At 38.3% G+C, this 16,805-nt stretch overlaps 1 protein-coding gene across 2 annotated transcripts in view; it reads right to left on the bottom strand.

Annotated features, from left to right (window-relative positions):
* Window positions 1-16,805, bottom strand: part of IDE (insulin degrading enzyme) — a 92,588-nt gene that overhangs the window by 73,651 nt on the left and 2,132 nt on the right. For both annotated transcript variants that reach the window (XM_065407188.1, XM_065407187.1), the window contains exon 2: window positions 689-873. In XM_065407188.1, the coding sequence (XP_065263260.1) occupies window positions 689-848 (160 nt within the window). In that variant the 5' untranslated portion in view covers window positions 849-873. The remainder of the gene's footprint in view (window positions 1-688; window positions 874-16,805) is intronic.

A 16,805-nucleotide genomic window follows, 5' to 3' on the forward strand; every position in this document is an offset into this window, starting at 1 on the left:
GAAAAGTGATTTAATTCTCTGTAATCCTCCAGATTAAGCTAGAGTGAACTAAAGACACTTTACTTCTGGATGGGAGCATCCACAGGATGGTTAAAGGAACTTTAATTTATGCACATTAACTTCACACCTTGAGTTAATTCACCTTAATTATCCTGAGTGTTCCTGTGTAGACAAACACTGCCATATCAGAGATTAAAGTTTTCCTCTTGGCACATTATGCTGCTTTTCTTGCCCATACTCATTACAATAAACATGCATGAAACAAAAATCTAGAATGGTAGATAAAGCAAGAGAGAATGATTTCTCCATCTTTTTTTTTTTTTTTTTTTTTTAATAAATGGCTCCTTCAGAATGTGGAATCATATGGTTAAAATTACAAGTCTGACTACTGACTAAGCATGTGTTACATCAGGAAAATTTAACTAGCTCGAATAATTTCTAACAGGATTTATGGAGAAATAAAACTGGAACTCCCAATAACAGAAGGTTGTGCAACCTGCTGAAAACAACTCCTGTAAATGCTACCATATTTTGTGCTATGTACCATCGGTTTATTTGCAACTAAAATATTGAAATTAGTGGCACACTGAAAGTAGGTCAGATTCCTTTTCCTCACAGAAACATAGTGCAGTAATTATTTGCAATGCAAAGCCCGTGGAACAGAATACAAAATGAATTCATTAAATACCTATGTGTACATCAAGTGCTGCTGACGACTTATCTGTGGTGGGGTCGCAGATGAGCATTGCTTTGATGCCATTTTCCAGTTCTAGTCCACGATATTCTCGCTTATCCTCAGGTGATTTGATAATTTCGTTTGCTATTCTCTTAATAGCTGGATTGCTCATTTTGTTATGGGTATTCTTCTGAAGCCTAGAAGGAAACAGTAGAAATTCAAATTCCTAATTTATATTTAAATAACTATCTCAAGGATAAATTGTGAGGAAAACCTAATTCCCTGTGCAGAACCCTTAAAACCTGTTCTGTATGCTGAATTGTGGTCCAGATTCAAAGAGATGCTGAGCATCTGCAACTCCCATTAAAATCAGAAGATTTCATAGGGGAGTCGATCACATCATTGAATCTACGGTCACTTCCACTCTCACAGTAATTAAAAATTAATAACTTAGCATCAAAGATACAGGTCAGCCACCCTATTCAACTATAATAAAAAAAATTAAAGGCTACAATGCAATCTTGCCAAATCCATCTTCAACCTATAGAAAAATATTTTAAATCTCTTTGTATTTATATTGAAATTTTACAAAAATCTACACTTAAAATCAAAAGAAAAACATTAAGTAATAATAGGTATGTTTACTATCATGAAGACTACTACTATGCTGTCATAGACTGCCTTTCATCCTAGGATCTCAAAGCACTTTTCCAAAACAGTCTTAACTCAATTTTACAGAAGGGAAAACGGCAGGCGGGGAAGGGTTAAATAACTTGCCCAAAGTTCCACAGTAAATCACTGGCAAACTGAGGAACAGATCCAACCTTTCCTGTTCCCCAGGTTCCTCTAATTCAACTGCCTCCGTTCTTAAAAACTACTTTTAGAGTTCACTAGTTCTAGAGATACAGTAAGCAAGCCTCTGGGTGTGGCAGCAATATTTTGAAATGTTTAACACCAAGTGAGATTCTGGAATAACATTCTCTTGTTATTTTAAATTTTAGGCAAACTGCCAAAATAAAAACACGAGACATACCAATCATGAATCCTGATTTTAAAAAAGGGCTTAATTTTATTTGAAACCACATACTTCTTTAAAAAAAAGGAATCAGAGAAATGGGAAATGAGAGAGTAATATTTGAAGCCAAGCACCGTGCAGTCAGGTAGTAAATTTCCACATGTAACTCTGCCAATGAATCTTAATCCTGCTTTACAAGATAAATGTTTCAGTGAAGGGCATGTTCCTAAGAGAGAATGTCAAACAAACAACTTTTTTGTCTGTGGCACAACATATTGGTAAGTGACCACCAGAGACTGGTTAATAGCTAGCGAACTAAACTCGCTTGGGAGCTAAACCAGATTTGAGCCTAAGCCTCCAGATATGATGAGCTTGTGTAATAAATCTTTGTTTATGGTAAAAACTGCTGTAAGTACAGTTCCATCAGAAGCACAATATATGCTATTTCAAGCGTTTGACAGTATTGCTGCTCCTGTCTTCAACTCACATTGGGCATCACAAAAACAAAAGCCAAATTCATTTATTTTCAGACGCTTTAAGATTGTATAGTGTAAGGCACTGAAAAGACTGACTATAATTAGTATATTTTATATATAGAATATTATTATGTAGCTCCCCACACATTTACTGTGGAATGTCTTCAATCATGACATTTATTAGGCGAAATACCATTCGGCTTATAAAAAACATATAACGTTTTAACTAGCTTTCTTGTGATCTGTGCATACCAACTGATTTTTTTAAAATGTTAACAGACTTCAGAAGTGAAGCTCTGGAGGTGAAAATTAGAATGCTTATTTAAATAAAATACCACTAAATGGAAGACAACTTTAAAGTTCCCCTTTCTACAGCCATATTGGTATAGAAAAGTGGTATAGGTCATCATTCTTCTAGATTACCTCCCTTCCACAGAACGGTGATGGCCACCTTGGCGCCAGCTACATGTGTAATTTACACCACTGGTGTAATAAATATTGTGGGTAGCTGATGATGATACTATGAGCATCACAATGAGGTGAATGTTAACACCTCCAGAATCGGAAGGATTCAAATGCTCTTAGGCTTTCTAGAACACGGCCTTTCCTGTATGTTTCTAACAACGAGTAGTCCTTGTGGCACCTTAGAGACTAACAAATTTATTTGGGCATAAGCTTTCGTGGGATATAACCCACTTCATCAGATGCATGAATGGAAAATACAGTAAGCAGGTATAAATATACAGCACATGAAAAGTGGGGGGTCAGTGCTAACGAGGCCAATTCAATCAAAGTGGATGTGGCCCATCCCTCTGTTGATACTCACACCTTCTTGTCAACTGCTGGGAATGGGCCACATCCACTTTGACCCCCACTTGGTAAGGCAACTCCATCTTTTAAGGCACTATGTCTCCAGGTCAAAAGTCTAGAAATACAGATGCAATTTATATCCTGGCTGAGACTGTTAGAATATTTTTTAGTTCAATAGCCCTTATAAGTTGACGTATAAAACAACACAGCACATCTGCAGAAAGGAAAACAGAACCAAACAACTCAGCCTTTCAAAGACATTACACGAGAGATTTTAAGACAACATATAATGCAGTCTATATTTGTATGGATTTTAAGTTACTTTATTTACTAAACTCAGTGAGCCAAAAGTAGTTAAAATTATATTTAACATATTCTGGGAGGAAAAAAGTAAACTAATTACGCTATTAGATGGTTAACAAGAAGTAAATTATTTACATTCCTCACCTCTTGATCAGTTCAATAGGAAAAGTGTTTTTAAATGGGCAACAGACAGCACAATAAGATATGCTTTATAGCCTCCTCTTTTCCAAATTCCAGACTCTAACCAGCGTTCCCAAGTTGTGGTTCATAGAGGACTTGCTGGTAGACCACAAAGTTGGCTTTTCACATGGTGCTGTCTATCCTGCTTGTTTCCAGATGCTAAATTGCATTAAAATACAGCTAAATATATATATTTTTCTAATATTACTTTTCACTGTAAGCAACTGTTGCTGTCACATAAATGTTACATGATTACAAATGGAGGGAAGGTGGTCCACATGACTGAAAACAAGAGGGGGGAGATTGTCCATCAGACTCTCTATCAGCATGGCTCGCACTATGAAAAAAATTGATAACACCTGGAAACTCCTAAGGCTTTTCATAGTTAATTTAGTGGTGGGATTTTAAACCATTTCAGAACATCAGTGGAAAATCCACAATCTTCAAATTATTCAGTGTCCAAGTCACCATCTTGTGGTGGATTTTTTATTTCAGTCAGTAGAATTCTAATGTAGTAAAAGAGCTAAAAGTATTACAGGGACAGTACATGTTATGATCAGAAAAAAATAATAATTAAAGAGCCAAAAATTCTGCAAGTTTAGAACATTTAATACCACTGAATTCACTATAATTGGTCATAGAGACTGCCCCTGAAGAACTGTAAAAATTTCAGGGGACCTATCCTAGAAATACTGCCTTTGTGTTTGTGTTTAATTAAAAAACAGGATCTTCTTATCACTAGCAAACTTAGAATCAGTTATTTCTCCCTTCTCTCTGCTATATTTTGTAAAAATAATCAATTTTGAACAATAAAATCAAAAGTTTTTGACTAGAACATAAAGATTAGGATTCCCTTACTGGAGCTATTAATGATTAGATTTGATTTTATTACTGTGACATATCGAGGGTACAATCCAGACTAATGACTGGCTGTGTCATCCCTGCTCTCTAACCTGGGACGCTTTGCTTTGCTGCTGTAGCCTCCAGTCTGGACTGCTCACAACCTCCAGCATGCAAGTCACTCCCAGCTATGTCTGTGGATGTGCTGCAGCCAGCCACACCTTGGCTCTTACCTTGGTTATACTGCAGGAGGACCCCAACACCTCCCACCCAACAGGGTCCCAGACCTCAAGCTCCAGCCCGAGCCCAGGAGTCTACACAGCAGTGAAACAGCCCCGCAGCCTGAGCCCCACGAGCCCAAGTTGGCCGGCATGGGCCAGCCAAGGGTTTTTTCCTTGCTGTGTAGACATACCCTCAGTCAAGTAAGGCAACAATGTGAGCATCAGATGCTGGAATACCTGAAACTTACGAAAACAACCTTCTTTACTCCACTCCCATTGAAAGCTTTATACAATAAGTAATGAGGTGCCCTTAAATAAGGGCAAAACTTTACTACTCTATATTTTTAGATAGAGATACTGAATACAGAAAGCATCAGAAGAGAATAATTAAAATCAGTATACCTGTAAACAACAGTGAGGAACATGAACTCTTGCAAGCCTATAGGAGATTACTTTCTAAAAAAGTAGAAGTTTCTACTAGCAAAACGGCACTATCACATTACAAATTATAAAACAGTGTTTCATTCTAATATCCATGTAAGCATTAACAAACACACAGAAATAGCAATCCCAGTCTCTAAATTCTAGTTTAAAACTACACTAACCATCTACCAAATTTTATCCTGTACAATGGCTGAGCTGGTTGTGCTCAGGGTTCACAAGTTATCCCATAATTGCCTACTGCATGGGATCATCCTCTGAAATGAAGCAGCTAGTACTGGCCACTTGTCAATGACTGGATATGAGACTATATGGACCACTGGTCTGATCCAGTATGGTAATTCCTATGTTTCTTGTTATGCCTCAGTATTATTAATGCTATGCTATAATGCAGGGGTCGGCAACGTTCGGCACGCGACCCACGTGGCTTCCCGCCACCCCCATTGGCCCGGGACGGCGAACCGCGGCGAGTGGGGGCCGCGATTGGCCGAACCTGCCGCATCAGCAGGTAAATAAACTGGCCCGGACCGCTAGGGTGCTTACCCTGGCGAGCCGTGTGCCGAACATTGCCGACCCCTGCTATAATGCATACAGACTGCTACAAAAAAAATCTGACTTCTAGTTCACAGAATTACAGGACTAATTAGACATGCTCCTCAGCAACTGGGTCCCTCTTAAATAAAAGCAATCCTGCTCTATTTGTTAAATACTTGAAAATTCAAACAGTACTTAACATCAGTTCAATCTGCTATGCCAGACAACGGGGAATATAGAAAAATAAAGGAGGCTCCTGAATCCCTTGATTTCACCTTAACTATTCAATTAATAAACAGTATGCATTCTATCCTTTTTAGTTAAATGTATGTCTAATTCGGTTTCAGACTTCAACATGCTGGTTGCTTACTGGTGCATTAACCTTCGAAGTGTGTTCCACACACTTTCTACCCTGTGTTTGATGATGATACACCTGATTTTTTTTGTCACCTGCTACTTCCTTATTATTTTTAACCCACCCCCTCAAGTCATGAGGTTTTATCATTAGCTTTAATGATTCATCTACAATGGTGACTCATGTAATGCTATGTCCACTGTGAAATCCCATACATTTCAACTGATACCTTGTGAAGGACCACAGAGTATACTGTCATAATAACAATTCTCTGTTTCTATCTCAAAATTGGGTACAGTGAGCATTACTCCCCACCCCTATGTTCTAAAACAGTTAGTTTCAAATCAAAGGATTGATCTTGCATGCCCTTACTCATCACATCAATAGGCCTACTAGGAAGAGCAAGTTGTACTTACGCTGGGGTTCGTAGGATTGGGCCCTAACACTTAAGCAGGATAGGAAATAAATCCATTAAAAAAAAAAAAAAACCTGCACACACCCAAAACATAACCTGCTGCACCAAACCCAACTCAGGAAAAAGCCAGAATAAATAGATAGTGTTTCCCCCTCCTCTCCCCCGCCAAATGCCTGGAAGGTCAACAGACTTGGGCTTATATTTCATTTGTCTTTTTTATATGATGAGGCAAGTGCCGTCCACCAAGAATACTAAGCCTCCTCGGTGCTGAATAAATTATTAAAATATAACCCTTGGAGAGAAGAAAACATATATGGAAAATCAATGGAAAAGGCAATGGAAATATGTTTGAACATTTTTACAACGAAATCAGTGTAAATAAAAAAGGATTGAAAAAAATTACAAGGTGTGAAAAGGCATTTCCTTACTTTTGAATGCTTTATTGTGCAAGCTTAATGTTCTCTTAAGATGGTTTCTGGGTATACTACTACCAGGTACTTCTCCAGTGCTTTTCACCCGAAGATTCCAAAGCATTTTACAAGCTAACTTTCAGATCAAACCTCCATTTCCTTCTAGAAGACAGGCTTCCTATCTGCTCTTCTAAAACTTGCTTGCCTCTTTCCCCTCACTTGTACTTTTGGGTAAGCTGCCCAATTCCAAAGTGCTGATTCCTCTCCTAAGATGCTAGTACTAAGCTAATACCTCTGTTGATGGTATGACCACCGCTAAGTTGAGCACCAAAATGATGACCCACAAAATGTCTTAGCTATTTAGAGAAGACTCATTCTAAATAATTAAAAATAATATTTTTAAAATTAAGATACTTTAATAGTATTGCCATAAAACCACAGCAACATCGAATGGCCCAACAAAATACAGGCAGCAGCAAGAAATGTTCCTTAGTACAGCATTTTCGGAATTGTGCTGCTTGCTCAAAAAGTGCAAGTGAGGAGAAGACCTAAACAGAGGGCAGGATAACAGGCGAACGCAAAGAATGGGCTGAGCAAGGGAGGTCTGAGCGGAAAGCAGGCTCACATTCAATGATAGGGATACATAAAGTACTCTCTTAGGTCCCCCTCTCACCAAAATGCCCTCTTCGGTATAAAAGATCAGGTACTGAGGAAGAAATCAACAGATATTTTATTTTACAAGTAAGTAAAAGCAAGTGGTATACTTTAAGATGCTTTTTCTGCAATGAGATCCATGCAGGTGGACTTCTGCATACCGACAGAGCCTCACTGATTTCAATGGGGCTCTGTGAGGGTGCTGAGGTCCACCTGTGAAAAACTTATTACAGGACTGGGGTTTTAATTTTTAAACTGCATGTGATACCTATGTCAATCTATAGTTATTTTAGAAAACAATTTTTAAATGAAAATACAGTTGGCACATTAGCCAATATAGCCAAACCTCATTTACAGTATTTGAAACCCAGTTACCAGAGACCTCTAGCATTTGACAACAATGCAAAAATTTCGGTGCACAGCCAAAAGAAATGGCTCACTGAGCACTGGCTTCAAAATTTTCTTCAAGATCTGCTGGCTCAACAGGATGTATATGTTTAAGCCATATTAGTAAGGCCCTACCAAATTCATGGCCGTGAAAAACGCATCACGGACTGTGAAATCTGGTCTTTTGTGTACTTTTACCCTACACTATACAGATTTCATGGGGGAGACCAGTGTTTCCCAAACAGAGGGTCCTGACCCAAAATGGGTGATGGGGGAGTCACAAGGTTATTGTAGAGGGTGGCGGTCACAGAAGTATTGCCATCCTTACTTCTGCGCTGCTTTCAGAGCCGGGTGGCCAGAAAGCAGCAGCTGCTGGCCGAGCACCCATCTCTGAAGGCAGAGCCACCACCAGCAGCCATGCAGAAGTAAGGATGGTATGATATTGCCACCCTTACTTCTGTGCTGCTGCGTTCAGAGGTGGGCCATCAGCCAGAAACCACCACTCTCCGGCCGCCCAGCTCTGAAGGCAGCAGCGCAGAAGTAAGGGTGGCAGTACTGCAACCCTCCTATAATAACCTCAAGAGTCTCCCACAACCCTCTTTTGGGTCAGGACCGCTGCAGTTACAACACCATGAAATTTCAGATTTAAACATGAAATTTAAGATTTTTAAAATCCTATGACCGTGAAATTGACCAAAATGGACCGTCAATTTGGTAGGGCCCTACACATTAGCCCACAAAAGTCTTGCTGAGCCAGATGAACATCTATAAACAATAATCAGATCTGGAGAATCAAGCTGAATGGCTATAGTTGGGATGCCAGCTCTGCAGATTTTGAAGACTGTGCTTGGTGAGCTCCTCCAGTTATCTGAAGGTTTTGGGTTTCCCTGAGACCTTCAGATAATCATGGTTTTACTATAAATGCATATCTCTGGTGTGCTGAGCCATACTCAAAGCATGTCTATATCAACTGATGAATAAACAGCACAATTTTTGTTACTGCTTTTTTGGCTCATGTTTCATATCCCTTTTTGTGTACACCATTACACTGCACTGAATGCACCACAATTATTATTTGAGCTCCAAAAGTGTCCTTGGCATTATATAAAGATCATGATTGTGATCTACTATCAATTCCAAATTTTTCATCTGTTCCAAATTCTGCAGACTATGTCTGTATTCCTTATATATACACACACACACACACACACATATTATGTTTTTATTCCAGATCTCATTACCCAGTAGTTGCCATGGATTGAAGTTTATGATGAGTTAATACCTGCCTATGTTCTCAATTTATCTAGATCTCCATCATTGATCTATACTCTTTACATTTTCACTAATCCACCTACGTTTACATTTTCTGCCAACTTTCATAATGTTACAAATATGCTGCTGTTGACAGCGCCTGGCGTGAAACTCTCAGGAGCTGGGTATTTTCAGTAGAAGGCTCTGAGCTACAGATCTCCCAGCCAGTGGGAATCATGGTGAATTTGTTTCTCACCTCTTTTACAGAGAAGATAGTGCTGAATTGAGTGCTCTGGAGAATTTGCTGAAAAACTCATTATACTCTGGTGGGGCTACAATATTAGAATAGATCCCCATTCTCTTGTGTCTCTTTTCTCCTTCCCCTTTACCACACACATCCACTAGTGCTCTTGGAACAGATTATCACCAGATGGCAGGACTGTGACATCCTTACCAATGCAATAGTGACACTAGAGGTATGTCATCCAATAATCAGCCTCCTCTCTTCACCTTCCCTCAATTCACTTGCATGCTATAACTGCATTGGTTAAAATGAGTTAATACTAATTAAGTATTTTCTTAAACTAACAATAAAATGTTTTATCAAAATTTGACACTGCACATCACAGAAAAATAAAATTCTAATAAATTGGAATAGAATTGGAGTACTTTACCACACACAAAAGCAAACTAACATAACAGAACATTATTATAAAGGATGCTGCAGAACATTTTACCCTTATTTATTATATCACTAGTTCAAATGTAGACCAAAGCTATTAGGCTCCCTTTATTCCCTGGTTAACATATGATTTCCTACTTCTTGCTTACAAACTTGGGAATTAGGATTCTCCAAGATATTACACTTCCATAGCTTCAACAGCTATCTTAAGTAAATTCTTTGACCTCTGAATTTAGGTAACTCCCCAATATCACCCTAACCTGAACTTAAATAACTAGCATTGTCTGTTATCAAAATGTATGCAAACTGTTCAAAGTTTTGAACATATATTAGGCTCTTCTGCCCACAGGAATTAGCAGGAACTCATCATAAAATTTGATATCATTCGGCAAACACCCCTCACAAAAAGTTCTACAATAATTAATAAGTATAATTCAATCAACCCCACTTAAAAAAAATTATAAACTGAAAACTCTGGTCTTACAAAATCAGAATTTTTATCCTAATTTTATTCTTGAGAATATGTCTAACCCAGAAGACAACTTACTCTACTGTTTTAAAAAAGCTAAATTTGTGGATGATCATTACTTTGAAATTACTGCTTATCTGATCCATTTTGAGGAAATTCCCATCTTGCCACAATTCAAAATTTACTTCTCAACGTGAGACTGTAGTAGGCAAATCTCTCATTGACTCCACATAACCTTCCAGAGAAGTAAAGGGCAATGTCTACACCAGGGAATTTAACCAAAAAACTCTCATCACTTTTACCATCAGTCCCTAAAGAGTTTACACAACTTAATTTCAGATGTGACAAAACACAGGAGGCAACAAAACAGCTAAACTAATTACTGTACCACCCTAATCTAGTTTCCATATCTGTTTTTAAAACTGCTCCAAACTGAGTATCTTAAGCATGCACTCAAACGTAAGTAAACTTTATCCAAGTTCAACTTAAAATTACAAGCAATCAAAAGTGGCAAACGTGTGAAACCAGTCTTTTCCCAATATTTTTAAATGTAATCTCCAAATATATCTCATTGCACCTTTTACAACAGTGCTGGAAATTAAATGGAATAAATTATGAAGAGGCACTTGAAATTGGGAAACCAATTACCATTTTCAAGGTTGTCGAACGATTAAAAACAAATAGTTATTTATTTTCTTTTTTACCATCCCAAAGCATCTTTACAGACCTGGGGAGTAGTACAGTTTCACCATTCATTCCTGTCCCTAGGTTATTCCTCCATTAAGTCCATCCCGGTCATGTCCACATATATGATTCACTATCTAGTCCGTGGTCAGCTTCTAGGTCTGACTGACCTTGATTGTGTTTGCATTATTTTCTTTAGCATTCTATCATCTGTTTGTCTTCTCCAGTGTCACCACCCTCATAATCTTTTCTATTACAGCCAATCCCATACCCTGACTTCACATCCTACTCTCTTCTAACTTAATTTCTCTTAAAATCATTCCACTTTAAACCTGCCATTTTCTCTCATCTCTACTGCTTCCAGCCTTCTGATGTCTATTTCATGTAATGCAGCAATACAAAATACAACACAGAAGGTTATTGGAAGGCATAAGCAAACAAGGAAAAGCTGGACAAGCAACAAAACAAGACTATTACAGGAAAAATGTAAATAAGTCAAGAATGCTGGGATAATGGAAGTAATAAAAGCATTGTGCAAAGTGGTATAGAAATCACAGACTGGACAAGTAAAAGGCTCAACAACCAGAGAAGTCAGCAAGAAAACCAGATACAAAAGGTTAAGTTGTATGGAAACACAATCAGGCCAACAATGCAACAGTAAAAAAGGCTACCAGTGAACTGACAATAAATGCCAAAGACATGCTGAATGTATAGAAGGAGCACTATAGCAGTAGGAACTAATACTGACCACCTCTCCAGGATGGTCACAGTAATTGTGAAATGCTCAGGGAAATAAGAGAAGCTACAAAAACAAAAAAAATGTAGTAATAAAGAGGGACTTCAACTATCCCCATATTGACTGGACACGTCACCTCAGAACAGGATTCAGAGATAAAATTTCTAGACACCATTAATGATTGCTTCTTGGAGCAACTAATCTTGGAACCCACAAGGGGAGAGGCAATTCTTGATTTAGTCCTAAGTGACACACAGGATCTGATCCAAGAGAGAAATATAGTTGAACTGCTCAGCAATAGTGATCATAATGTAATTAAATTTAACACGCCTGAAGAGGGGAAATAACAAAGAAACCCATCACAGTAGCATTTAACTTCAAAAAGGGGAACTATACAAAAAATAGAAAGCTAGTTAAATGGAAAATAAAAGGAACAGACACAAGAGTAAAATGCCTGCAAGCTTCAGGGAACCTACTTAAAAACACCATAAATAGAGGCTCAAACTAAATACATACCCCAAATTTTAAAACAACAACAAAAACAGTAAGGGGAGCAAAAAATACCACCATGGCTTAACAGATTAAAAGAGACAGAGGCAAAAAGACATCCTTTAAAAATTGTAAGTAAAATCCTACTGAGGAAAATAGAAAGGAGCATCAACTCTGGCAAGTCAATTGTAAAAGTATAATTAGGGAGGCCAAAAAAGAATTTGTGGAGCAACTAGCAAAAGATAAAAAAAAGTTTTTTTTAAGTACCTCCAGAAACAGGAAGCCTGCCAAACAAGCAGTGTGGCCACTGGACAATTAAGGTGCTAAAGGAGCACACAAGGAAGACAAGGCTGTTGCAGAGAAGCTAAATGAATTCTTTGCATCAGTCTTCACCGCAGAGGATGTGACGGAGATTTCAACATCTGAGCCATTCTTCTTAGGTGACAAATCTGAGGAACTGTCCCAGATTGAGGTGCCAATAGAGGAGATTGAGGGGTGGGGGGGAAACGGTAAACTAAACAGTAATAAGTCACCAGGACCAGACTGTATTCACTCAATAATTTTGAAGGAACTCAAATATGAAATCGCAGAATTTCTAGTAACTGCAGTATGTAACTTATCGCTTAAATCAGCCTCTATACCAGATGACTGAAGGATAGCTAATACAACATTTTTAAAAGGCTCCAGAAGAGATCCTGACAATTACAGGCCAGTAAGCCTAACTTCAGTACCAAGCAAATTGGTTGAAATTATACAATGAACAGAATAATCAGACACACAAATGAACATGATATCGTAGGGAAGACTCAACATATAAAGGTAAAACCATGTTTCACCAATCTATTAAAATTCTTTGAGGGAGTCAACAGCATGTGGACAAAAGTGATCAAATTGATATAGTGTACTTGAACTTTCAGAAAGCCTTTGAGAAGATCCCACATCAAAGGTTCTTTAGCAAAGTAAGCGGTCATGGGATAAGAGGGACGGTCCTCTCATGGATCAGTAACTGGTTAAAAGATAGCACACAAAGGGTAGGAATAAATGCTCAGATTTCACAATGGAAAGAGGTAAATAGCAAGGTCCCCAAGGAGCTGTAAGGGACCTGTGCTGTTCAACACATTAATAAATGATCTGGAAAAAAAGGGAGTGAACTGTGAGGTGGCAAAATTTGTAGATGATACAAAATTAGTCAAGATAGTTAAGTTCAAAGCTGACTCCAAAAAGTTACAAAGGTATCTCACAAAACTGGGTGACTGGTTTAAAAAAAAAAAAAAAAAAAAAAAAAAAAAGTTTATAAAATCAAGTATTGTGTGGAGAAAGTGAAGGAAGTTTTATTTACCCAATCACATAACACAAGAACCAGGGGGTCGCCCAATGAAATTAATAAGCAGCAGGTTTAGAACAAACATAAGGAAGTACTTCTTCACACAACCCACATTCCACCAGTGGAACTCATTGCCAGATGTTGTGAAGGCCAAAACTATAACTGGGTTCAAAGAAGAATTAGATAAGTTCATGGAGGATAGGTCCATCAATGGCTAGTAGTCAAGATGATCAGGGACACAACCCTATGCTGTGTGTGTCCCTAAACCGTAGGCTGCTAGAAGCTGGGACTGTATGACAGGGGACTTGTTAAATGCTCTATTCTGTTCATTCCCTCTGAAGCATCTGGCATTGGCCACTGTTGGAAGACAGGACACTGGGCTAGATAAACCATTGGTCTGACCCAATATGGCCATTTTTATGTTGTTAGCATCTTGACAAAGTGCTGAACCCTGTAATTCATCCAAATGCAAACATTCTAGACATGCTAGATGAACAGGACACCTTGCAAGGCTGAACAGATGTCAGCACTTGAACCACTAACAGAAGAAGAAACAAAAAGAGTAGTGAAGCAGTTGAAAATGGGAAAAGCTGCAGAAACAGACAATAAAACATTTGAGATGCTAAAGTTGACTGGACAAGTGCTATCAAAACACTAGGAAAAATATATAAAAAGATATGGGAGCAAGAGGAGGTTCCAGGTGACTGGCTAAAAGGCAGTAGTTGTACCAATCTTGAACAAAGGAGAATAATTACAGAGGTATAAGCTCATCATCAGTCCCAGGAAAAAAATCACAATGAAAATAACTGTCAAAAGATTATGGCCAGTTTTAGAGGAAGCAGAAGGTGAGGAACAGTGTGGCTTCTAACCAGGCCTAAGTTGCATTGATTAGATGGTTATTTATATAAGATCTTAAATGTGCAAGTTGCTATAGACTGACTTCACAAACCAGATAGCAAATAGTTCATACTGAACATATTGTATCAACAAACATTTTGGTTAAAATGTAAAAAAGCAATTCAAGTACAAAAAAGGCTGAGAATTGGTGAGAGAATCTGACCCAAGTATACCAAGATGAAGAATGTGAGGGTACTTAGAAGGGAAAGGGAGAGAGGGGTAATGAAAAGAATTGTTCAGAACTTTCTTCTTTAGTTAGATTCTAAAGGAGAACTCTATTATTTAACGTAATCCTCCTAAAACAACTGCCTGTAACATTAGATCTTTGACAAACCCAACATATCTACAAGGCTCAGCATTTTACAAAAGTTAGCCACGCATAAAAAAAAAAAAAATGCTCATGAGCTCCAGCAAAAATTACATATAAATATAATTTACTTATTGTGTGCTATATTGCAGAATTCTGAAAATATTTTATAATTAGTAAAACCAACATTGTAAGTAAAGCATTTTCAGTATTAAAGCTACAATTTTTTTGGCTTTGCTAATGTAGGTAATTATGATTCAATATAACTCAGAAACAAGTTGTGTTAATTTTATTTTAAATTTGAAACCATCTAAATCAACTTTTAAACAAGTTGAACACAAAATCTATCGTATTACAAATACAAGGTGTTGTCATATTAGCATACAGCAGCCCACAGTCTATGGAAGGATCTAGATGGAATAGAGGCTGAGAGCACAAACCTGTCCATTAGCAGCAGCATGCCATGCATTTGTAGATACAGTAACCATTAAAGCAATCTCTGTCTAGCCCCAGTTGAATGGAAATATTTTTCATTAGACTTTCTATTTTATTAAAACATTAACACCTCAAAATAAAAATACACACATCTAATGCAATGCTATCAAAAATAAATTAGAAACAAATATCATCCCAGAATGTGATAGCCCAACTGCTCTGAAAGTATTTATAGTAGGTGACTTAGACAATAACCTGAAAGGACCCTGGCAGTGAACCCAATTTATTTCCAGCTCAGTGCAACAGGAGTTGCACTGCGGGCAATGTAGAGTGAACAGCCTTTCTTTTGCACTTTCCCCTCCTGGACCCCACACAGAGCCAGGGGCTACTTATGGCACCAGGCCCAAAGTGACACCCCACCTCATGTACTGTTGAGTCCTACCCAGGATGAAGCCACTATAAGCCAGAGAGACATGACAAATAGAGAAAAGGAGTCCTGTTCCTGGAGATGCCTTGATATCAGTACCACTAAGTGATCTTTTGTTTGCCCTAAGATAGAGGATTTCAGTGCTGGGAGCAAGGTAAGAAGGAGGTTGTTAGAAAGTCTAATGGAGGGATTAATGGGATAGGGAATAACTATATATAAAAGGGTTAGGTTTAGGGTTAGATGACAATTGAGAGAGAGAGATGTGGGATGCATAAGAAGGAGATGGTTTGTTTTTTTTAAATGGAAGATGAGTGGAGAGAAGATTTAATGTGAAAGTGTTATTCATGCTCTCGTTTTTGGTCTATTATCCATATAGGTCCTGATTCTATAACTGACCCTACACAGGCAGATCTCTGTCCTGCCGGGAGCCTTCCTGAAGTCAGCGGCATTACTCACATACATAAAGTTGAACACATGCACGTATGAAAGACTGGGACCTAAAAGATCATTAGTAATTTGCTACAGCTAGTTTCTTGCACTTACATACTTTCTCTCCCTGTAATAGATCATGATATACCTTTTCTTCTGTTTCATTGTCATGTTTTCTTTCCCTCCATCTTTTTTTGTCCTACCCTCTCTTTATCTACAAGGTACATCCTATCTCCTCCCTCATATTTTCTCTCCAATTTCTCAAATCACTAATCAACTTCTTCTTTTCTATCAGAGGGGTAGCCGTGTAAGTCTGGATCTGTAAAAAGCGACAGAGTCCTGTGGTCCTATAAGGTGCCACAGGACTCTTTGTCGCTTCTTTTCTGTCGCACCCATCAGCAAACCCACACCCATTCATCCACCCCATTCCAAATTCCCTTAGCCTATCCTCCCAATTGTTCATACACAAAGCTTGAAAAACACGTAATAGACAGATGACTAAGACATAAGGAGTCTAAAGTTAGAAGTCAAGTCTCCTTCCTAATCCCCATCCTTGATACTGGGAAAGGGAAAGGTGCTGGGATTTTTTTCTAGGGTGTTGTCCCTGGGTCCTATTTGTGAGCGCCATCTTTTGTAGTCTCTAGTTAGTAGATGTCTGAAATTTGATGAACCTTCTGGCTTCTGGAAAGGAGCACTCTCTCTGTTCTCCCCCCTCTTACCATCTCCTCCTGTAAGGCTGGTAGCATGGAGAAGAGTCACTGCTAATCGACCCTCCATTCTGTTTTGGGTCCCTCTCCTCCAGTGAAAGGTTCTGGTGACTGTTTACAGCTTTCAAAAGAAGAAACTGACCTGGTTCTTGTCCCTTTCATTGCTGCCTACTGGTTCCCAATAGAAGGAGTGAAAAGTGACAAGTTCTGGTAAGTTTTCACTCTACTGCAGGTTAGCAAATGAATCAGTA

The sequence above is a fragment of the Emys orbicularis genome, chromosome 7, assembly GCF_028017835.1.
Source record: "Emys orbicularis isolate rEmyOrb1 chromosome 7, rEmyOrb1.hap1, whole genome shotgun sequence".
Classification (NCBI taxonomy): domain Eukaryota; kingdom Metazoa; phylum Chordata; order Testudines; family Emydidae; genus Emys; species Emys orbicularis.